Raw genomic sequence first — 20,356 nt, 5'->3', positions numbered from 1 at the left:
ACCAAGAGATGTTATTCTACCGCTGAATTTCCAACATATTTATTAGGTATGCGACCGTAACCTTGAGGTCACCTTTGGTCCTGATGTCCCCATGGGTCGTGCTGGAGCATGAAATTGCCTTCAGCCTCGGGAGATGAGGAGACTATTTCCTACCCGACCTCCCGCTCTGGAAAAGTTTTAACGCACTGTTGTTGGTTCCATTTATTTTGCAGAGGGAGAGGCTACAAATTGACTTGGAAATATCCATTTATGAAAGCATTTTTCAATTTTGTTTCTGAGATCCTTCGGCTGCAAGTTGAGCTGCTTCAAAAAAAAAGTTTTTCAATCAAAGCTGGACAAAAATTAGAAATGCGTTTTGTGAAAGCGGTTTACTTTGTTTACCTCAGCTTTCAGCGTGCATGTGTGTTGCAGGAGCGATTCACTGTGATCCGAGTATAAGCATCGATATTCTGTGGCTTGAGTCAGGAAACATCAGCAGTAGTTCTTTCTCCCCATCAGTACCCTTTACTGCTAATAGAAACCCACAAGTGTCCTTAATTAATGGAAGCTGTATGTAAAGGTGAATTACGCTGACATTTCACCTTTGGACTGAAGCCCCGGGCTACTTTTATGACCCGGCCTGTATTGACTTTTTCTTTCCCCACAGACAAAAGGAGAGAAAGTGTAAACACCTCTTTGTTTGTGTCTCACATTGATGGCCGATAAGTGACTCTCAGGAGCAAATACACAAAGACTTGATTCTGACTGCAGAAGATTTGCACATTTCTCTAAATTGTAACTATTTTTTAATAAACTTTTCCAACATATAGGAAATGAAAATATAATACTAAACACCAAAAGAATCTTGACAAGAATTAGCCCTTACAATCAGATTCAGGTGGTAATGTCCTTTCTTTCATTGGTAGAAGACCATTTCTAAAGTGTTACCTAAAATAGCCCCTTGTCCTTCAGACAAATGTCCTTCATCTCAAAGTAAATAACTCATTTCGGCTACAAGCCTGTGTAATAAAGAAGATAATACTTAATATATGTTATGTCTACATGTACAATTTATAAGCAAAGATAAAAAAACCTGTTATTTTGACTATGTGACTGCAATTGTGAGATAGTGTTTAAGCAGACGCCATTAGAGGAAAAAGCGTATTCCTCACTGCATGCGCTACTTTAATCTGAGACTGCCATGGTGCTCTATAAACCGTTAGTGATTCCTTTTCTCCTTCTGGGCTACAGAGTTTTGATTTAAAGTATACTAGACTTGACATACAATAGAAAGATAAGATGTCGTACCCAAGGAGCCTTGTTGCAAATAGCTGGTTTTGAATCACTGAGGTGACGCAGGCCACATCTCCAGGGATGAGCACAATGAGCTGTGAGCTATGAGGTTTCTCTTTAGGGATTTCTGTGTGTACTGAGTGTTTTCCTAGTCTGTAATCGTTGTATTTCAGCATTCTTTTGTGGGTGTTGTGAAGTTCATCCTGATATCTGCATGGAGGGCATCTATTATTTTAATTTTCCTTTTTAAGATCAACTGGTAATTGGGGTAAATTCCCTGTATTGTTCTGTTTGGAATCAAGGGAACTTTGAGTTTAAACTGAGTGAATACTGTAAATGTTTAAATCAAATTTTACTGCCCAGAGCTGACGCGCACACACACACACATACAAATCTATGGCTGTCCTCATATGCACTCAACTGTCCCTTCTACTTCAACATACTCAACATCTGAGCATCTGTTTGACCCAGTTCCCAAGTATCAGTTTTAGTAGTGTGGTTCCCTTTGAGCTCCAGAAGCTCAGATGGATCAATCGGATGATGTAGCTCAACCAGAGCAGCCAGACGACTCTGTGGCCAGGGTTCAGAACAGCTTGTGTCTGATTCAATATTCATCCTTATGATAGTCAATAGTTGAGAAATGACGGGATATGGGGGGAGAGAGTCTGGATTACAACCAGTGATTCATGGGCAGCACCTTACACCCCCAGTACAGCAAGGAACCCAGTTGCTTCATATTTTACAACAACCTTTTTTGTTTTTACCACTTGAGCTGCTAAATACTTCACTATCTTCACCAACTGCTGACTTATTTAATCTATCTGCTGGTTGGGGCTAAGCAAGTAATGTAAAATGGGTGAGAGTGGACTAAAACACAAAGAGATGCTTGAATGCTCTGTAGAGCTGAGTGGAACTGATGTTTTTGATACAGTAATTCTCTATGGTATCATCTCCACACCCCCTCCACATAACATGTAGTCAATCGATTCATTATCAATATAGAAGTATTGATTATAGCAGCTTGAAGGTTTTGACTAGGTCATACAGCCTAAACGTAAAAACAGATTTACATTTGAATACATGTTTCATAATAAAGAAAAACTGAATCAAATGAAAGAAAGGATCTCAATGCGAGGTTGATCACTCTGAGACATCCTCAGCAGGACCACTTGCTCGCCGTTGCCATGGTTGCAAAGGTGGAGAGGGTGAGGCTGTATAGGCTGCGGGTACACAGACGCACTGCTGCCTGCTGGTGACTGACTGCCAGCTGGAGATGACACAGCTCTCACATTGCACACTAAGCATCCTGTGCTGGCTTCATGTCACATGCTACGGCTGGAACGAGCATGACGTGTTTGCCCCCCCCCTCTCTATTCTAAAAACAGTCATTGCCCTTTGGCTCTTATGAATATCAGCCTCTCCCGTTTCAGGAGCTCGCTTGCAAACTCATAAACTCATTTGCTATCGACCTGTTTTCTTTCTTCTTTTTGCTCCACTGTTCCCAGAGAGCATCTCAACAGGTCGTCCATCCCTCAGCCCAGTGCCTTGTTGACAAGCCATCAATCAGTTCTCACCAGACTGCCCTTCCCCCACAACCTCCACGGACCTGTCAACACTGCGTCAGCAGGCTGCTGCCTCGCTGGGCGGCTGTGCTTCTTCCTCTCAATGATTTACTTTATTTTTACACGAGCTGACAGTGGAGATTAGTCAGTGTTTAAATACAGAGGAGCCTTTTGAGATGAGAATTGTGCCGAATGCTTAATGCTCCGCTTCAAGGCTTCGTGCGAGAGTTTGCGCGTTGAAGCTCAGCGTGAAGTAACAATCGTTGGCTGTTATTAAACCTCAATGCAGGCGCATCAACGTTTGAAATCGTCTTCCCCTGTCACTGATATTTTTCATCAGTGGGGGTAATCTTTGGGGTCAAAAGTTAGCCGGTTAATATTCATGCGGTAAAAAAAAGAATTACTCCATTTTGCAATTTTGGATCTTTTGCCTTTTGATGGCAGTCAAATCTTATTCTTCTGATTTTCAGTGGAGATTAAATTAATCCACCGATGAAACTTTTCTCTGGATACGGACAATTGATTTAGAACTTGTGTGACTGTATTGTTCTTTCGATACAATTTTTGTGCCTCCCTGTGTTCATGTTTTCTTAATTTCTTCTTTTACAAGTTCAAGCTGATCAGTGCAGCTGTTTCGGAGGAGGGAAAGATCAGGAATAATGTCCCCCCATATTTAGATTGGAAGGTTTCTTCACCCTGCAACATCAGCCAGATTGAGGGATTTCAGACAAAGGCTTTTTCTGGCGTGGTCAATAGAACCATCAGAGGCCTTACATAATTACCACGTTCAATGAATGAATTGGCCTTGGTGAACAATATTGAATGATCATATTGGTTGTCGAGGGAGTGAAACAAAACCAGAGACACCAGAGACGTCATTTCAGCAGCTAGCAGATCCCCCAGAAGACATTGGATCGCTCCTTTCATGGAGACTCTCATCTCCTTTTGACTCTTGTTTACAAAAGAGAAAAAGAAAATAATCAGGAGTAGATCATTTATAACAAAAACAAATCTTTAAAGCGAGTGAAGGAAATGTCTGTCAGCTGGAATTAGAGCAGCGGAGCGAAGCGGCCATTTCTCCCGAGTCCTCTCCCAGCCTTTCTCTGGGCTGAGAGCGGGCAGCGGTAATCCGTTGTGTCACACGGGCGGACTCTGTTATCGACCACGCCATGATACAGCAGCAACACGCCCGTGGGAGGCCAGCGCACGCAGACACACTTGTACCGGTGCGCAAACACATGCAAACACGCCAAAACGAAGGCAGAGCTGCAAGGGTCATATTACAACGCTGTAAACCCTGGGGAGAGAGAGGGCGAGGGAAAGGAGGGGCCACAAGTAACCTTGGTTTTTGTACATCTGTACAAAAAAATGTGGCTTGCATTAGAGTGGAGATCTTTGTCCTGATGCAGAAGCTGTGCTTGGATTTCAAATCCTAATTCTTCCCCCGTGCCTCTCTGCTCAGACTGTGAATGGCACGAAACACCCGCCCCGCATGCGTCCAAAGGCGACGTATTGGGTTCAATACTAGTGTGGCCGGTCAGACAGGTTGTCTGCTGAATTGATACTGTTTTGTTGTGTGTGTTTGTGTGTGTTAGTATCTGCTAGTTTACCCCCTGCTGGCCACATTCTGTATTGCCCAGCTTGTCCTACATCAGCGTCTCCAGTCAATAATTCCCTCCTGTTCCTGTAAACCAGGAGTCAGGGGTCTTGAATGAGACCCAGAGCTCTTGGGACGAGAGGAAAAAGATTGCTTTTCCCAGAGCTGGGAATCAAGCGTTGACTTCTGTGATGGTGCTTAGGGTGGAGCTCACACGGAGCGGAGCAAAAATGGGGGAGATAATGATTGTTTGGTGTAGAGCGGAGGTGGAAAGAACGGAGGGAGCAATATTGAGTGATTTCTTACCCCGGAGCTGGCAGCCTGTCCAATCGTACTCGACCGAAGACGCAAAAGCCGAACCGCAATGATTGATGTTCCTTCCCACAACGCATTGTCTGCTGCATCACGGGAATACAGAGATTCTGTTGTTAAATGTGTTGAGGACGGCATCATGGTTCATAGGTTTCAACAGACACGCTCAACTCACCAACTGGAAATGGAAATTGCCTGTCAGCTTCTCACAACACAACATCCATGTTGTTATCTTTAAGGACAGACCTCAGCCCGAACAGCAGTGGATTCAAATGACGTGGATCTGAATATAGACTTTTTTTTAAAATTTTTGATCAGCAATAATGTATAGCTTTGGTATTTAGGCTTCCAATGGCTTCCCACTTGGGGCAGCACAACAAGTCGTGCCCCACCAGCTCCTGAGGGAAACATCTGGTCCTTCAGCGTGGTGCTGGGCACGTGAACTGCGTTTAAATCGGTGAGTTGAAAGATGCTAAAATCCCCGTGCCAATGAAAGCAACTTCTTTTGTGTTGCACGTTAAAAATACGAATCGGTGCTGCTTTCGGGTTCTAGGGATTAGAGTTACGCCGGAGTTAGGAAAAGTTTGTGGTTCGGGACACTGCAAGTTTTTCCAAAAAGCACAAATAACCTCAACTGGCCTCGATTTGCGCTTGGTGACACCTCACAGGTATTAGCTCCACAGTCTCGGCCCCTCTGACCTGTAAAGTGTTCATGGAATTGGAGCCATTTGATCAAGTGCTTTTATCAATCCAGAAAGTTGGTGCTGTGGGTACCAGAAAAGCATTGGGCAGACGGGATAAACAACACGGGCTAAAAAGCGCCATAAAGTGGCAGAGCTCTGCGTGTAATGCTGAGCGGTGCTGAACGGCAAGATGCAGCTAATGGCTCAAGTAAGTGGTTCAGCGCCGATTGTTGTGAAGGCCCCCCCCTCCACGCCGCACTCTCCTCCTCTGGGGTTGTGTTTCTGCTCTGCCTGATTCTCCCTCAAAGCCCTGACGTGACCTCCTCCTTCGTGGCGTTGAGGTCCTGGTGGTCTCTCCCTGATGTCGTGGTCTTGTTGAGAGAGTCCAAGTTAGAATCCAGAGATACACACACACACACACACACACACACCACTCACACACACTCACACACACACACCAACGTGGGCACTCACTCCAACTTAATGTGTGGGATTTAGTGCTGAGATGCTGACTAAGGAATAATTCTCACTGAGAGCTGAGGTGTGTCCCGTTTATGATCAGGTCGTTATTTACTTCTTCCTCTCTGCATCTACATCACTCCTCCTCCGCCCTTCCCATACGCGGCCACTCTGTCACAATGAAATCACGCAAGTTGTCCAGGGTGGAGAGACTGTGGAAGGTGAGTGTGTTAAATCTTAACAGATACACGTTTAACCCGAGCTTGCATTCGCTTGATGTTTGCCACGCAAAGCATTCTGCTGGCTTTCTATTTCTGCTTCTAATCAGTCTGTCGTTGAGAACTTGACGGGCGTTTTCAAATAATTACAGGCTGTTTATATGCATGAGTTGGCGTCAAAGCTGTTATTTATTTATCTTTCAATCAGTGTGAAGATATAATCAGCCCTTTAGATGACAGCTTGTGTTGTAAATTGATGGGATTGGCTGCAGAGCCACAGTTATTTAATCTAAAAATGCATCCGCTGATACGTTTAAACACCATCCTCTATCGGGACGTGCACATCGGGAGCTTGGTGTTGTGTATTTATGTTAAATGCTATTAATATAAGGCGTTATGGACCGAATCAAATTTGCGACTGATTCAATCACATCTTGTGCAGCCCAAAATGTTTGTTTTACCTAAATGTCAAACTGCTGTCGTGAGACAAAACCAGACAAGCAGGATCCAGCATAGAAATACCGTCATCATTAATTGCAGTTAAGCAAAGGCACTTTGCCACTTCCCGTCGTCCAATATCAGCTTTTTTACTCTGATACATTTAATATTCACCCCACTACACACAGTTGGACCTCAACGTCACAAACGTTTAGTATGAATCAAAGCAAATGTTTTTCATTTGCTTCAGTAAATGTAGGGCTTCCTAGTTGCGGTAAAGGAACTAACCATGCATCCACTGTGTTCCCAATTTAAGTCCAGCAAGCATTGTCCATCTCTGTCCCAATGGCGATTCTGGGGGGGTGGCCTGGGGTGGCCGTGGCCACCCCTGAAAGCTCATTGGCCACCCCTGTGGCCACCCCAGATCTGATAGGTAGTTGGTCAAGTTCGTCAACACAAGAAACAAGAGAAATGCTGTCAATCAATAATGACAGCTGAACAACTGATTTAGGGTCAGTTTTACAATTTTAACTAACACAGCAATGGTCGTACTGAGGCTGTGAGAGCTGATTTCTGTTCAGCGGACGTTTGGCCACGCAGGTCACGTGACCCATGAGATTAGCGCATTGCACCTGCCGCTGGTCCGTGAAACACGAGGACGGTCACAGTTTACTACAGCGACGATACAACAACGATTAAACACGCCGGAATCTGTCGATTGAGAGGTATGGTCATTTAATGTTTAGTTATATCGTTGTTCCCTCTGAATGTGTAGGAAACTTTTATCTAGCACTAAGTAGCAGCTAAAAGTCGAACTACACTGCACTAGCTGGCTAGCTTAGCAGCCTGCAAACCAAAGTTAAGCGTTGAACGTTAGCATTTTTTTTTTTTTAATTATTAGGATACCGCCATGAAATATGAAACGCTGTTTTCTGGACTGAAGACTGAGGGTGTTCGTTTGCAGATGTGTGTTCAATAGAGCTAACAGTGTCTGAAATATAGTGTGACAGTCTAGATTTAATAACACCCTTTTATCAGAAGTGGTTTTGTGTCGCTTGGGGGTAGCGATGTTAAAGTCCCGGTTACGATATTGAGGGACACGGGGGCATATGATTCCTATATGATCGAGTCCGTCCTGCCTTTGTCCGTAGAAACGGACAGCGGGGAGCGTATCCTCAGTCGGGGGATGGGGTTGACTGTGTTACCTGTGCCTGTGCATAGGGTGGTTCTGGATTGTGAGCTAACACAGGGGGAGGTAGCTGTGGAACACAAGAACAAGCTGTAACTTATTTATTTGCTCTGTGATTTAAGGGCTGTTCAAAGACTTTTTGCTCTTGGAGATAAAGGACTTTTTGTTTGTATCAATTAGCTCATCTTCACAGTTCACATATTTTTAGACGTTTAAATAGGCAGAGGCCGAGTAAATTGCATTCAAATTCCTGACTTGGTGGGTCTGTCATAACCTCTACATTGGGTCAGCGCAAATGTAACGATGGTGACAAGGATTCCTTTGGGAGGACGATATTCTACCCCATGGTGGACACCATACTTAGAGAGTTAGACAGGCGCAGACAATTGTGAAATAATGAGAGGAATACAAGCTTTGGACCCCAAAAGCAGATGTTTCCTTCAAGAGGAAGCAGTATGAAAGTGACTCTGAAGATCTCAGTCATGAACTCCACCAGACGAGGAGGCTTTTGCAAAGGAAACAGCAAAGTGGAATGCCGAACTTGTCCGGTATTGTTGAACTTGCAGTGTTCCTTGAACCTCATAAGGATGTTTTTCACAAGCTTTTTCGTCTGTGCAAGATAGCCATAGCCCTCCCGGTAAGCAGTGCTGCATGTGAGCGCAGCTTCTCAGCTCTTAAACTCATCAAGACCCATTTGCACACAACAATGATGGATGACAGACTGAGCAACCTGGGTGTTCTCAGCATTGAGGCTAGAAGAGCAAAGTCACTTGACATGGGAAAAATGTATTAAACTTTTTGCTACCAATCACCAAAACAGGCGAATTCATCTGAGGATGGATGAACCCAGAATTTGTCTAATGGTCTTGTTTTGTGTTGTTAAGGTTTGCTTGGTTTATGTTACAACTGTTTATGTACAATTTTCACCAGTTACATTATGAAGAAGCACCTTAACCCTTTAGTTATATTTGGTCTGGTGGCATTGCATTGGACTTTAAGTCTTGTCTTGTGGTCTTGGCCCTATATGAAAGCATTTTGTAGCAGCAGAATGAACAAAAGCAAGAACTAGCTACCTCTATTGCACTTTGTTACTATTATTAAAATCCTCTATTGTTCATGAGAGTTTAAAGGTTTACATAACATTACTTCATAGTATATACTTTGTTTGGAGTTAAGATTTGTTTGGTTTTTGTTACCATTGTTTATGTATATGTAGAGCTCCAACTAACGATTATTTTAATAATCGATTCATCTGTCGATTATTTGTTCGATTAATCGATGAATCGGATAAAAAAATAAAAAATTTAAAAACATTAATTTCCAACCCTTTATTGAAAAATAGAACTGACTGTGCACTTTCTAAATATGTTTTGCACAAACAGAGTACTCCTTGAACATCCCTAAGTAAGCAAATAAAATGGACTAACACAAAAAACGTACACACATCGCATGATGTATACTTTACAGCCACCAAATTAAATATATTAGGCACAAAAAATATTTAGATTAGATTTTTCCAACATGTTTCCGTTTAAGTTTCTGAATCATCGCCGTGGTGCTCCCGTGCCAGGCCATGTCGCTTTTGCATATCTTACAATCAGACATGTCAACCCTCCCGAATATCAAAGCCCCTCCCGAAAACATCCCGGACCGACCTTTCTCCTGATTTCCACCCGGACAACAATATTGCTGCACCATCCATCACTGGGCGCGCCGTTTCAGACCGAACAATAATAAAGGTTACACCTTAAAGTCAAGCGCGGCGATTAGAACGGAAAAAGATGAGACTGGCGCTGCAAAGAAAACCGCTAGCACCCCCCCCCCCCCCCCCATTTCAGTGTGAAATATCCCCATACCTGGGAGGATTTAGGTCGCATTGGTTTCTCTGCCTCCGCATGTTTCAGAACAGTATCACAGGTCTCTCCGATGGTCTTTCCTCTACCTCAGCGCTGCTCTTATTTATTTATTTTTTTTAGCAATGCTCTGCTGGGCGGAGCTTTTTTTCTTCTCTGTTCTGCTGCGCGAGCGCTCAACTTTTTTTTTCTCAGCTCTGCGCGCAACTTTCTTTTAATACTCAAACATAATAGTCGCGCGACACAACGAATCGATAATGAAATTCGTTGCCAACGCTTTTAATCGATTCGTTGTTGCTGTATATGTATAACGGATTGTATATAGGTTCTGTTAAATTGCTGCTTAAATGGGGACAGCGCCGTCTACCATGGCAACCCCACACTAGCTTTGTGTCCCATCTTGGCCACCCCAGTAAAAATGTCACTGCTCTGTCCCTCTCCTCACGTCCTGTCCCCCCTATAATGTAAATCGCCTTATTTGATGAAATTGAACTTTCTTGTTTCTTGTTCTTCTGGGTTTGTATCTTTATGGTTGAAATGCACTTATTGAAAGTCGCTTTGGATTAAAGTCTCAGCTAAATGAAGGGAAGCTATTCGGTTGCACACCACACGGGTGCAAATTCATTGTCCAACTCATTTCTCCCACCTTTACCTTTGTTTCTACTATAACATTCAAATGAAGAAACAATATACAGAAAATCCCTATCTTCTGCCCTGTAACTTCTGAAAACGACCATGGCGGCAAAAATATATCCTATCAAATGGCTATGTAGAAAAGTACAAATACTTTTGTTTACACATTCAGTAAATTTGTGCTTTACTCAGCAGTACTAACTCATTAACTACATACTTGTGCATATATATCTTGGTATTGGTAGAAAATGTGGAGCTCAGCTGGCCAAATGATGTTATCAGCGTCACACGGGGAGCAGCAGGTAACAATGAGACGCAGTCTGGCTTTGATGGACTAAGGCTACAGCTTAGCTGCTGATACCGATCTGCCTGGGTCTCCTGGGGTTTTGTCCTTGTGGCTTCCTTGATGCTCGAAAAGTGTATTTGTTTTGACATGATACAAGTTTGACACAACTGTTTTTAAAACTACATCCTAATCCCCTGAGAGCTGGTGGTGTAAAAGCTTTCCCAGGGATTTTATATTGTCTGTGTTCACTGGTGATTAGAGCTACTTACTTAAGGGATCCTCTCAATTTGGAATCAACATACTTTTCCTCTAATGCTGTTGTGAGATTGACGTTTTTGCATTTGCATGGAAGCATGACGTTAGGTACACACGTGTCCCACATCCCACCATTTGAATGACTTGGGTGATCCCTATTTGTCTATCATCCTTACTCAATACAATCAACATACTAGGGACTAGGCACTGTATATGGGATTTATAATAATCATATACATAGTCGTTAAATGTTTATACTTACCTCTGTTTTTTATTTATTTTTAAATATATTTCACTTGTTTATTTTGTGTATGTACGTCAGACCCCCCCCAAAATGGATGCGTATGCAGACATGGCCAATAAAGCGGATTTGGATTCTGATTACTTCTTTATGTCAAAATATATGCAAAGTATACTATACTGCTCCATCAAACCCCAAACCATCAGCCATAGCTACGCCGAGGAATTTGTGCTAATTAGCAATTGGCAACATGCTAACATGCTAAATTAAGGTGGTTAATGGCGTGAACATGACAAATATCCTCATTTTGGTTTTGTTTTGGTTCCCATAAATGAATGACCATGTTACAGGGTTATTTTGTTCAAATTGCTGACAAACGTTTTTACCTATAATAAGTTAGTTTTGGTTTTATTCCTTCGGTTTCTACTGTACACTTAAATATTTTTTTAGGAACCCTGCCCTATACTTAAATTAAAAAATGGCATACAGCACCTTGTACGTTCAAAGGTGGTTGCACCACAAACTTCTTTAACCACCAAAGACAGAAGATGTGGGCAGAAAGCCTGAAGACGGGAGATCTCAATTCCTGAGTAAATAAGGCAATGTCCTTTAAACCAAAGTCGATTATGTTTAAATCACAATGGTATCGCTACAACAGCTTTGTGCCTGTTTTGGTTGGGCAGCTTCTTGGGTTTTCTTTCTGTGTGTGTGTGTATGTGTGCGTGTCTGTGTGTATGTGTGTGCCTCTCATTTGTGTCTGAAGTACTGATAGAGAGAATAATTAAACATAAACTAGATTGGATTTTTTTTTTTTCGTCCGTGGAGGCTGGCAGTTCTAGGATGATAAAACCTTTTCAAATCCACAGTGAACGGCCAACGATGGAGCACTATTCATTCAAATACTCTTTTCTTTTAATCAATCTCCTCTGTGACTCAGAGTAGAACAGCAATGATAGATTAATTAATTTTTCTTTGGGATTTCATTATCACACCTTTTACACCTATGACTTTTGTTTTTTGGGGGGATTTCTAACTCCCTTAACTGGATATACAGCACATGTTGCTGCTGAATCCTTGTTAATTGCCCTTGTAGCTGAGCTTTATCTCCAACACATATCCATAAAACTTGCCAAAATGCAGTGTTAACTCTAAACTTTATTCTTTTTTTATTTTACGACCCTCTTGCAAGCCATCGATGAGCACACAGAAAGTTCATGAGACTCGTAAGTCTGTTTTACGAGAATGAAATCAGCAGATGGGTTAATGCCCTGTAAATGTACGTTGACTCACCCTGCTGGTCTCTTAAAAAAATAAATGCCCATGCGGCATGCTTAATGAGCAACTTTACTGTTTCCTTGTTGACATAATTTTCTCGCTGTTGTGTTTTATTATGGGAGTTGTATCCATTCAGTGGAGATGCACTCAACATCTGTTTGCTTAGTTTCTTTTTGACCATAGCTGCATGACGGTGTCTTTGGGTGTTCTCTTCAAAAGACTCTTTGATTGGATGAACTCATGTGAGACTTGCAAGATGTGGGACACATTCACCGGACGTTCAAACGGTGAAATCTTTTCATTACAAATAGGCATATTTGCATAAAATATTTGCATATTTACATAAACTAACATGTATCATTATTTTTAATGTAAAGTATTTTTCTTTTTTTTTTACTTGTCTCTGTTCTGATTCCCAAGAAGCTTTTAGCATTCAGAGGCTTTTATATATTTTCAGTTCCTTCCGTTTTGAGCAAAATGCTTTAACCTGGAACCATCGCGGTCTACACTGCAGCAGTGTCTGTCCTTGTGTCCACCGTGAGATATGTGAGGGGATTTTGCAGCCTTGAGGTGAAGGAGGTTACAGTATATGTTCATGGTATCCTATTGTATCGATAACAATAAACAAAGGACATTACTGGCAACCTGACTTATTTCCCTGTTCATAGAAAAATCCCAATCTGGTCCCGGATTATGTCATTTTGGTTCAGAAAATGATCTGTGTGAATGTCTTGTTTCTGTTGAGTTTCCGCACTGCTCTGTGGTGTGTTGTGCAGTCAAGATCATCTCCTTGTAGATTTTTGATTCCAGGTAGTGGGGAGCTAGTGTGAGGTCATTTTTGCGGCGTTCACAGAAGCAAATATTTTGGATTGTGCATTACATACACCTTATAGGGCACAAAACAACACCATCTGTAGAGCATAAGAGATAACACACAAGCCTGACTCAGTCAGAGGAGGCAATTGGAACTGCCATTATGCAAAGTGAATAATGAAGCTGGAAAAAAGGCATAACGCAGAATAAACCAATTTCATCCTCTGTTGTCTCATTACAGATATTACAGTGCTTGAATAATAAAGAATATACTGCAGAAAGGATCAAATATTGATTGAGTGAATGTACAGTATATCATTCAGCAATCCTGATGGGAAATGAGATTGCCTCTATTACATCAACTAGGATTTAGTGGAAAAGTCAGAAGACATTTGTAAAATCCATAAATCAAAATGTCAAAAATGTCATACCAGCATTCTAGTTGCTGTGACACCACGTCTGTCCCCGTCTCATAGAAAGCCTGGAGAGAATTTCTTCAAATTTGAAAAGAATATGTAACCACGGCTTGGTATCATCCTGTACTGATAAACAACTGGTTCCGATGTCAATACTTAACGAGCAAATCGGCTGTTGAAAACTGTTAAGCGATGATTGGGGTCAAGGAGGAAGGTTCATAGGCTACGGAATGAGAACACGCACACGTGTGTAGCTTGTGTGTCCAAACATTTCCAGACGAGACGATGCCTGATGAATTGATTCACCTTGAAAGTTGTCTTTTGGTGAAAGACCAACAGTGAGTCTGATTAAAAACATTTTAATTACCTCACTCTTTCACGTCCAGAGAAACCAACTGAAAACAGTCTGAAAAGGCCTCGTCCTTTCATCACTCGCGACAGGCGTAGGCGTGTTTTTCTCAGGTCCGGATTGATTACGTTGAAGTGTACAGTAATGATCCGTGATAAACTGTGAAGCACGGCACGCACGCCGCCTCCATCCTTATCCCAAGATTTATAGCCGCGGCACAGCGGACGAGAAGCGGCGGCGCAAATAGCAGAGTCGACACTCGCTGATGCAGATGAAGTGTGCAGCTAATCTGACAGCTGACGGAATCGCACCGGGCCAGAGGGCAAAAGAGACGTGACTAATTGGCCAGACTGAGTGGAAACAGCTTGTTCCTAAATCAGCAGCCATTGTGGATTGATGGGATTTGATTGTCATTGTGCATGAGAACAGTGGTAAATTTGGGGTCTTATTTTAATTCATTTTCTTTCTGTAGTTGCCCACACACACAAAGCTGCCCCAAAACGTACCTTAAAGTGTAAACTCCCCTCTTACAGACATTTCGGAGTGGACTTTAGAAATAAAAACGACGTGTTTTTTAATAATTTATCTTTTATTTATTACCTTTACACTTTAACAGGAAGGGCAGGCGTACAACTGAGGTGCTACTGGTGTGTCAGTGCAACCAAACAAGGTTTAAGGTTGTGATTCAAAACTGCTTAATTAAATATTGTTTTGGCATTCCAACCAACATGATATTATATATATATTATTATTTATTCTGCATTAGACACGCTAATCAAATAACAGTCAGGAAAATATAAATATAAATATATCGGCTAAAAATCCAAATTCCCACACAGAATGCAGATGAAATGTCATCAGTGTCCTCAAATGTAAGTCTGCTGACAGATGTTCTCTGCCAGGTATAAAATACAGTACTTACTAAAAGTCAGGAGGTTACATTCTGACACACGCTGACTGACGGCACATTGAAGGTCCATTAACAGTGAAATCCAGAAACGTGGGTTGCCCAAACTCTGCTGCAAAAAAAAAAACTACACACAGTTTAGACTAAATGTTTAAATGACACCCTTCGCAAATACTCAAACTTGAAAAGGTGCATTGCATTAGCTGGCCCAGGTGTTGATGACATTATGTTCATATCTGTTTCTATGACAGTCTGTCTGCACGCTCGCACAAAACAGCTTCAGGGAAGCATTGAAACCAGAACATAATGGATGATGGTGTGCTGCCCGCCATTGTTGGTTTTAAGTGTCTGTGGTTGTGTGAGGCTTTCTGCTGGGCTGTTTTGCGCGGCTGATAATGATCGGTTATCAAACAAAACTGCACTACGCTTTGTTAGAGGCGCCCTCATTTCTCTTTTCCCTTTAACATTAGTCTGATCTGAATGACGACTGCAGGCACAGCTGGTTCAAGGGGTTCCGACCTTTAGATTATCTATCTATCAGAAAAGGTTTTATTGCTATTAATCAGGAGAACATTTGTACTTTTTAGTGACTGCATTGCGAACAACCAACTTGGAAGTTAATGTCTTCAGAATAAACACCAGTTTGCATTTGTGTTTTTCTAATAAAATAAACACAAGCCGTGGAGTGGAAAACATTTCAGTTTGCTGAATATTCATTTATTTATTCATTTATTATTATTATTCTTCCCACATTAAGATGTGAGACAACTATTGATCACTGGGGGGAGCCAGCATGCAGTTGAAGATTTAGAATCACAGATAAATAAATGATGTTTACTTTTACCCCAGACAGAAAGGAGACAAGACGTGCTTTCAATAACTTGCCCTGCTCAATCATTGTGTGGTGCAAAGTGCTTCTTTACACACTTTGGATGTATTTGACAGGGCGACCAAGAGATGCAGCACATTAAACACTAAATGATAGAACTCAATATAAATGAAAATGATGTCAATTAGCTAGCTGACTGTGGTTCAAAAGAGGCACAACAGCATCTCTGCAGGCTCTCTTTGACCCTTCAAAGCTGCATCTATTTTACCTTCCCCAATTAAGCCTGCTTGTGTGTGTGCTTTGTTGTTGTTATTGTTGCCGCAAACGGCAACAATTGGAGTTATGGGCTGCGGTGTTCGGTAGTGGTAACCGTCACAGTGTTTTGGTTTCTTCTCTGGTATATTAGACCTCGGCAGGTCCCTCTGCTCCCCTCGTTTACTTTTTGTTTAATGCAGTGTGTTTATCTTATTAATGCCCGGCTGCCTTTCCCCTCTCTTAAAACACAGTTGATAGTTTTGTTCGGCTAATTCCCAGGCGCTCGTGTCAGCAGGTTGATTTTAATCGATCGGTGAGCGACTGTGGGAAGCCCGTTTGCAAGAGTGACGACATGAACATGAACGGTAGAGCGACATCTCAAGATTAAACTGCATTCTTGGATTTTTTTTACTTAATTTAACTTGTGAAAAGTTTTTCCTATTTATTGCGATATCTCTGCAGAACAGACTTAATTTCATATGCTTTTATACTTTTGTATCGAACTAGATTTATTTGGCTGTATGCCGGTGAAAGGGCCTCTGTGCGCGTGTCAGTGGAGCTGTCCACAGCAGTGGTGCTGAAGTCATTCTTGGAGCTTCTGCGCCTCCCATCGAGGTGGAGCTGCGCAGTAACAAATGGGTTGGTGTGCTGAATGGAGTTCTTAAGGTCCATTGTTGGAAGGGCGCCTGCAACACAGAATAGTGTTTCCCTCTCTGTCCCTATTTTACATGTTCTTTTAATTTAATTTTCAACAATTTCTCTATTTATTCCAATACCTCAGCTCAGAAAATCTGAGTACTATGTGGGAGTTTACCTGAGGGTAGGGATCATTGTACAATTTTAAACTGTGTATGTGTTTGATTTTATTTTACATTTGTTAAATATATCTATTCCTTAACTATGCGAATGGACCACTTAATTTACTTTGTTGGTGAAACGTACAAACAATACCCTAATAATGAGGATGATGTTCAAAAAATGAGAGCACATATTTCTGGATCCTGAAGACTTTGGTATAACAAAAGGAATAAACAATTCCTGAGTGTTATTTTAAGCATTTCTCCCATAGTGCAGCGTGGGCTGATAATATTTACTATACTTTTATCTAATTAGACTATTTGATCTGCTGGCACCTCATGTATTCATGCTCATTATTCCCAAGTAAGTAATGAACAAAAATGTGATACTGCACATATACAATTCCTGGATCATTCCAAATATTTTATGATTTACCGTATCAGATAAAAATAAGATAAAATGTTATTCTCGAGTTTGGACTTTGCTCTGTTTATTGCTGCAAAAACAACAATTACCACTGCTACCACGACAACGAAGACATTGTACTGATGCCAAACTCCATCTCCTCTCCTCCGGTGACGCATGTTGCGGACTTTCTCCGCGTCTTATCTGAGATTGTTTGGTTCCTTTCCCTCCCAACAGATGACTGGTTCAGAAAGCCAGGAGCTCTGCAGAGACTGTTCATGACTTCTGAAGAAAAGCACTCTTTAGAACAAGAGGGCTGCGCATGCGTGTGCGTGTGTGCGCAACACAAATAAGGCCGGCAAGCTGAGCTAACAGCACTGTGGATGATGATGTGTGTGTGTGTGTGTGTGTGTGTGTGTGTGTGCACAAAGACGTGACACGCGGTGAGAGAGTTTCCGCTCAAACGATATTTCGTTGGGAAGGGGAACTATTTCTGCTCTATATGTGGGAGGACGGTAGCACGGCTTCTCAAGCAGCAACCCTTTGTTTTATTGGCAGACATTACAGCAGTGTTGGCATTCAGAGTATGATTTCCATAGGTATAGATATGCAAATCCTCTCCCAAAACTGCAATGCTCAGAACACACCCCCAGTCCCAAATGTACATATGTATACTTAACGAAGACAAGACCAGAAAGTCCCCTCCCCAACCCCTTACCCCTAAAACAACACCACTGACACCTGGAACTATGTTGCACTCGTTGCATTGATTCCTGTTTCCATTTCCTGTGTAATGGACTTGCCGGTAATGAGTGGCCTCAGTGATCTGATCCGAACTGACAGTTCTCCATATTATCCGTTGCTGCGAGCTCGGAGCAGACCTGCGGGAAGTGAAGCCTGGTAAAACTAAATATAGGTCCAGGTGGAGGCACAAAATCTTTATATAATAACTGTGTGTGTGTGTGTGTGTGTGTGTGTGTGTGTGTGTGTGTGTGTGTGTGTGTAAGGGACGTAGTGCATAGACCTTAAACTCCTAACTTGCTAATGAAGTTCAGTTTTTGCTTCATATATTTAGTTTCATGACGCTTTAAAATACAATTTCAAGAAGTTTAATTAAACCCCATGTTTGATTGCGATCTGAGGTGTTTTATTGATTCTTCTTTTTATGTTAAATTCTGTCTGATCTTCTAGTCCAGTGGTTCCCAAACTCTTTCAGTTGAGCTCCCCTATAATGATAAAGCCCCCCCCCCTACCTCACCCCCCTATAGGATCATACCTTCTTTATTTATAAATGATTGCATTTAAGATAAAATATTTCTTTCTTTCTAAAATAAGTATATATTACCTACATTTTCCACTTCATTTTATTTTTTTACTGAAAATATAACGGCCATAACAACTAGTTTGTCTTTTTCTCCTTTTCTTTCCGCGTCGCTCTGTCTCCCTCGCTCTCTTCGTGTGGCTGTCTCTCTTCCTCTCTCTTCAATAAATACAAGACAAAGACACGGTATGCTCCTGGCTGCAGGTTTGGGAGCCCATTGAGCTGTAGGTGATGTAGGTGATGACACCACCAATCTGAAACCTCACACTTCAGTTTGTGCTGTCTGCACCCGCGGTCTCTGACATTATCTAACCAATCCCTTGATATCCTTGAACACTTGGTACGTCTCTCTCTCTCTCTCTCTCTCTCACACTCTCTCTTTCACTCTCGGTCTTCGTCTCTCCCCGCTTCTTTATTCTTCACCTGTGCACAGTGGATGCCGGGCGCATGCTCGTCTTCTTCCCTCCTCACCCTCTCTATTTACCGCCATGACTTCTGGAACAGACGAAAAGGCTCCGGTGAAAGCGTCTCAGCAGCAGGATCAGGTAGGACCTGAAGCACACAGTTTGTTCTTGCTTTTCTCGCTAGGTTGCAGTCAGCACAGACTTCCAAACTCCTACCTTCAATATTTAATGAACTCCAATTGTAACCGCTGCCCACAGGTGTAGCATTTATACCACATTGCAGTGTCCTCTTCTCATGCAAATGACTTTGTAAGAACCTCTTTTGGTTTTCACACGCATTAGTGTTTTTTTTTCACGTCTTAGCAAATAGAAAGACAGATGTGTGTTAAAAAGTGGATTTTTTAAACTTGTCGCATTTAAAAATATATTTATTCGTATTGGCCATTGTATTCAGTCATTTTTATTATTTTTAGTTATTTTTATTTTATTACTTAAGTTTAGTTTGTGCTTTGTATGAACCAGCACTGCACAGTGATGTGATTGCACCAACCACTTCAGGGGTTTATGTAACTTAAGTTTGAAAAGGGCTTACTGTTGTCTCTTACATATGCTTTTGGCACCGAGTAGGTGACCTGCTCAGGGGAAGCTTCGCTCCGTTGTGTGTGTGTGTGTGTGTGTGTGTGTGTGTGTGTGTGTGTGTGTGTGTGTGTGTGTGTGTGTGTGTGTGTGTGTGTGTGTGTGTGTGTGTGTGTGTGTGTGTGTGTGTGTGTGTGTGTGTGTGTGTGTGTGTGTGTGTGTGTGTGTGTGATGGGCGGGATATAGTCATATTCACTTACAATAGCCAAAAAGTGTTTTACTGGTTCTTGTTTACTGGTGCAACAGCGTGAGGATATCTTCCTTGTGTGGACTGCACCTTTTCAATATTTCAGGCGTAAAGTGTTTCATTCTTTCCGTCCTGTCACACATTCATGAAAGTGGGAGTGAGTGCACCGCAGCAGATCCTTAACTGCGTTTGGATCAGAAAAAAGGAGAATGGACATTTTTATAAAAGTTCAAATGGAAAAATGGATGTCAGACTCGGAGAAGGGAGCTCGCAGAGAGTGAAATGCACACAGGCTCAACTGCGCATGTCATAATACGCAGTTGCCGTTGCAGCCATCTCTTTAACCTGCGCCGATGGAACAGAAAGCTGCCCCTTTATTCGCTCCGGTCTTGTCTACTTTGTCCCCTTTTCAGAGAGACTGTGCACAGATTTCAAAGGCAACACAATTTCCTGTTGGACGGGGAAGTCCCTCCCCACTGACTTCAGCACTGACCGAGCTTTTTGGTAATATCTGTTTCAAATGCATATTCCAGCCTGTGCGTCTACCATTTAATGATAAGGAGACAGTAAATCAGAGCACATCCTAGATGCACATCCTGCCCGGGTTTGAGCTCCTGCCACTCTGGAATGCAACATGCTGCTGACAGTGGAGGTTTTAATGCACTTGGCCGACATGCTGTGGGAACCTGACTCTTTATCCAGCGCAGAACATACGTGAATAAATTCAAGGCCACTTTTCTTCTCCGTCTGCTACTGGCTTTTA

The 20,356-nt window shown here is 42.1% G+C and overlaps 1 protein-coding gene across 5 annotated transcripts in view; it reads left to right on the top strand.

Annotated features, from left to right (window-relative positions):
* The window catches only part of LOC119209773 (dipeptidyl aminopeptidase-like protein 6), a 60,368-nt gene that overhangs the window by 14,045 nt on the left and 25,967 nt on the right, over window positions 1-20,356 (top strand). The window contains exon 1 of one of the 5 annotated variants that reach the window (XM_062557812.1): window positions 18,546-18,911. The exons of the other annotated variants lie outside the window; for them this stretch is intronic. Coding sequence (XP_062413796.1) covers window positions 18,855-18,911 — 57 coding nt within the window. The 5' untranslated portion in view covers window positions 18,546-18,854. Of the gene's footprint in view, window positions 1-18,545; window positions 18,912-20,356 lie in introns of those variants that run through there. 5 annotated transcript variants of the gene reach the window in all.

Source organism: Pungitius pungitius, chromosome 15, assembly GCF_949316345.1.
Source record: "Pungitius pungitius chromosome 15, fPunPun2.1, whole genome shotgun sequence".
NCBI classification, from domain to species: Eukaryota; Metazoa; Chordata; class Actinopteri; order Perciformes; family Gasterosteidae; genus Pungitius; species Pungitius pungitius.
The sequence above is the reverse complement of the archived record's forward strand: the minus strand, read 5'-3'. Positions and strand labels throughout refer to the sequence as shown.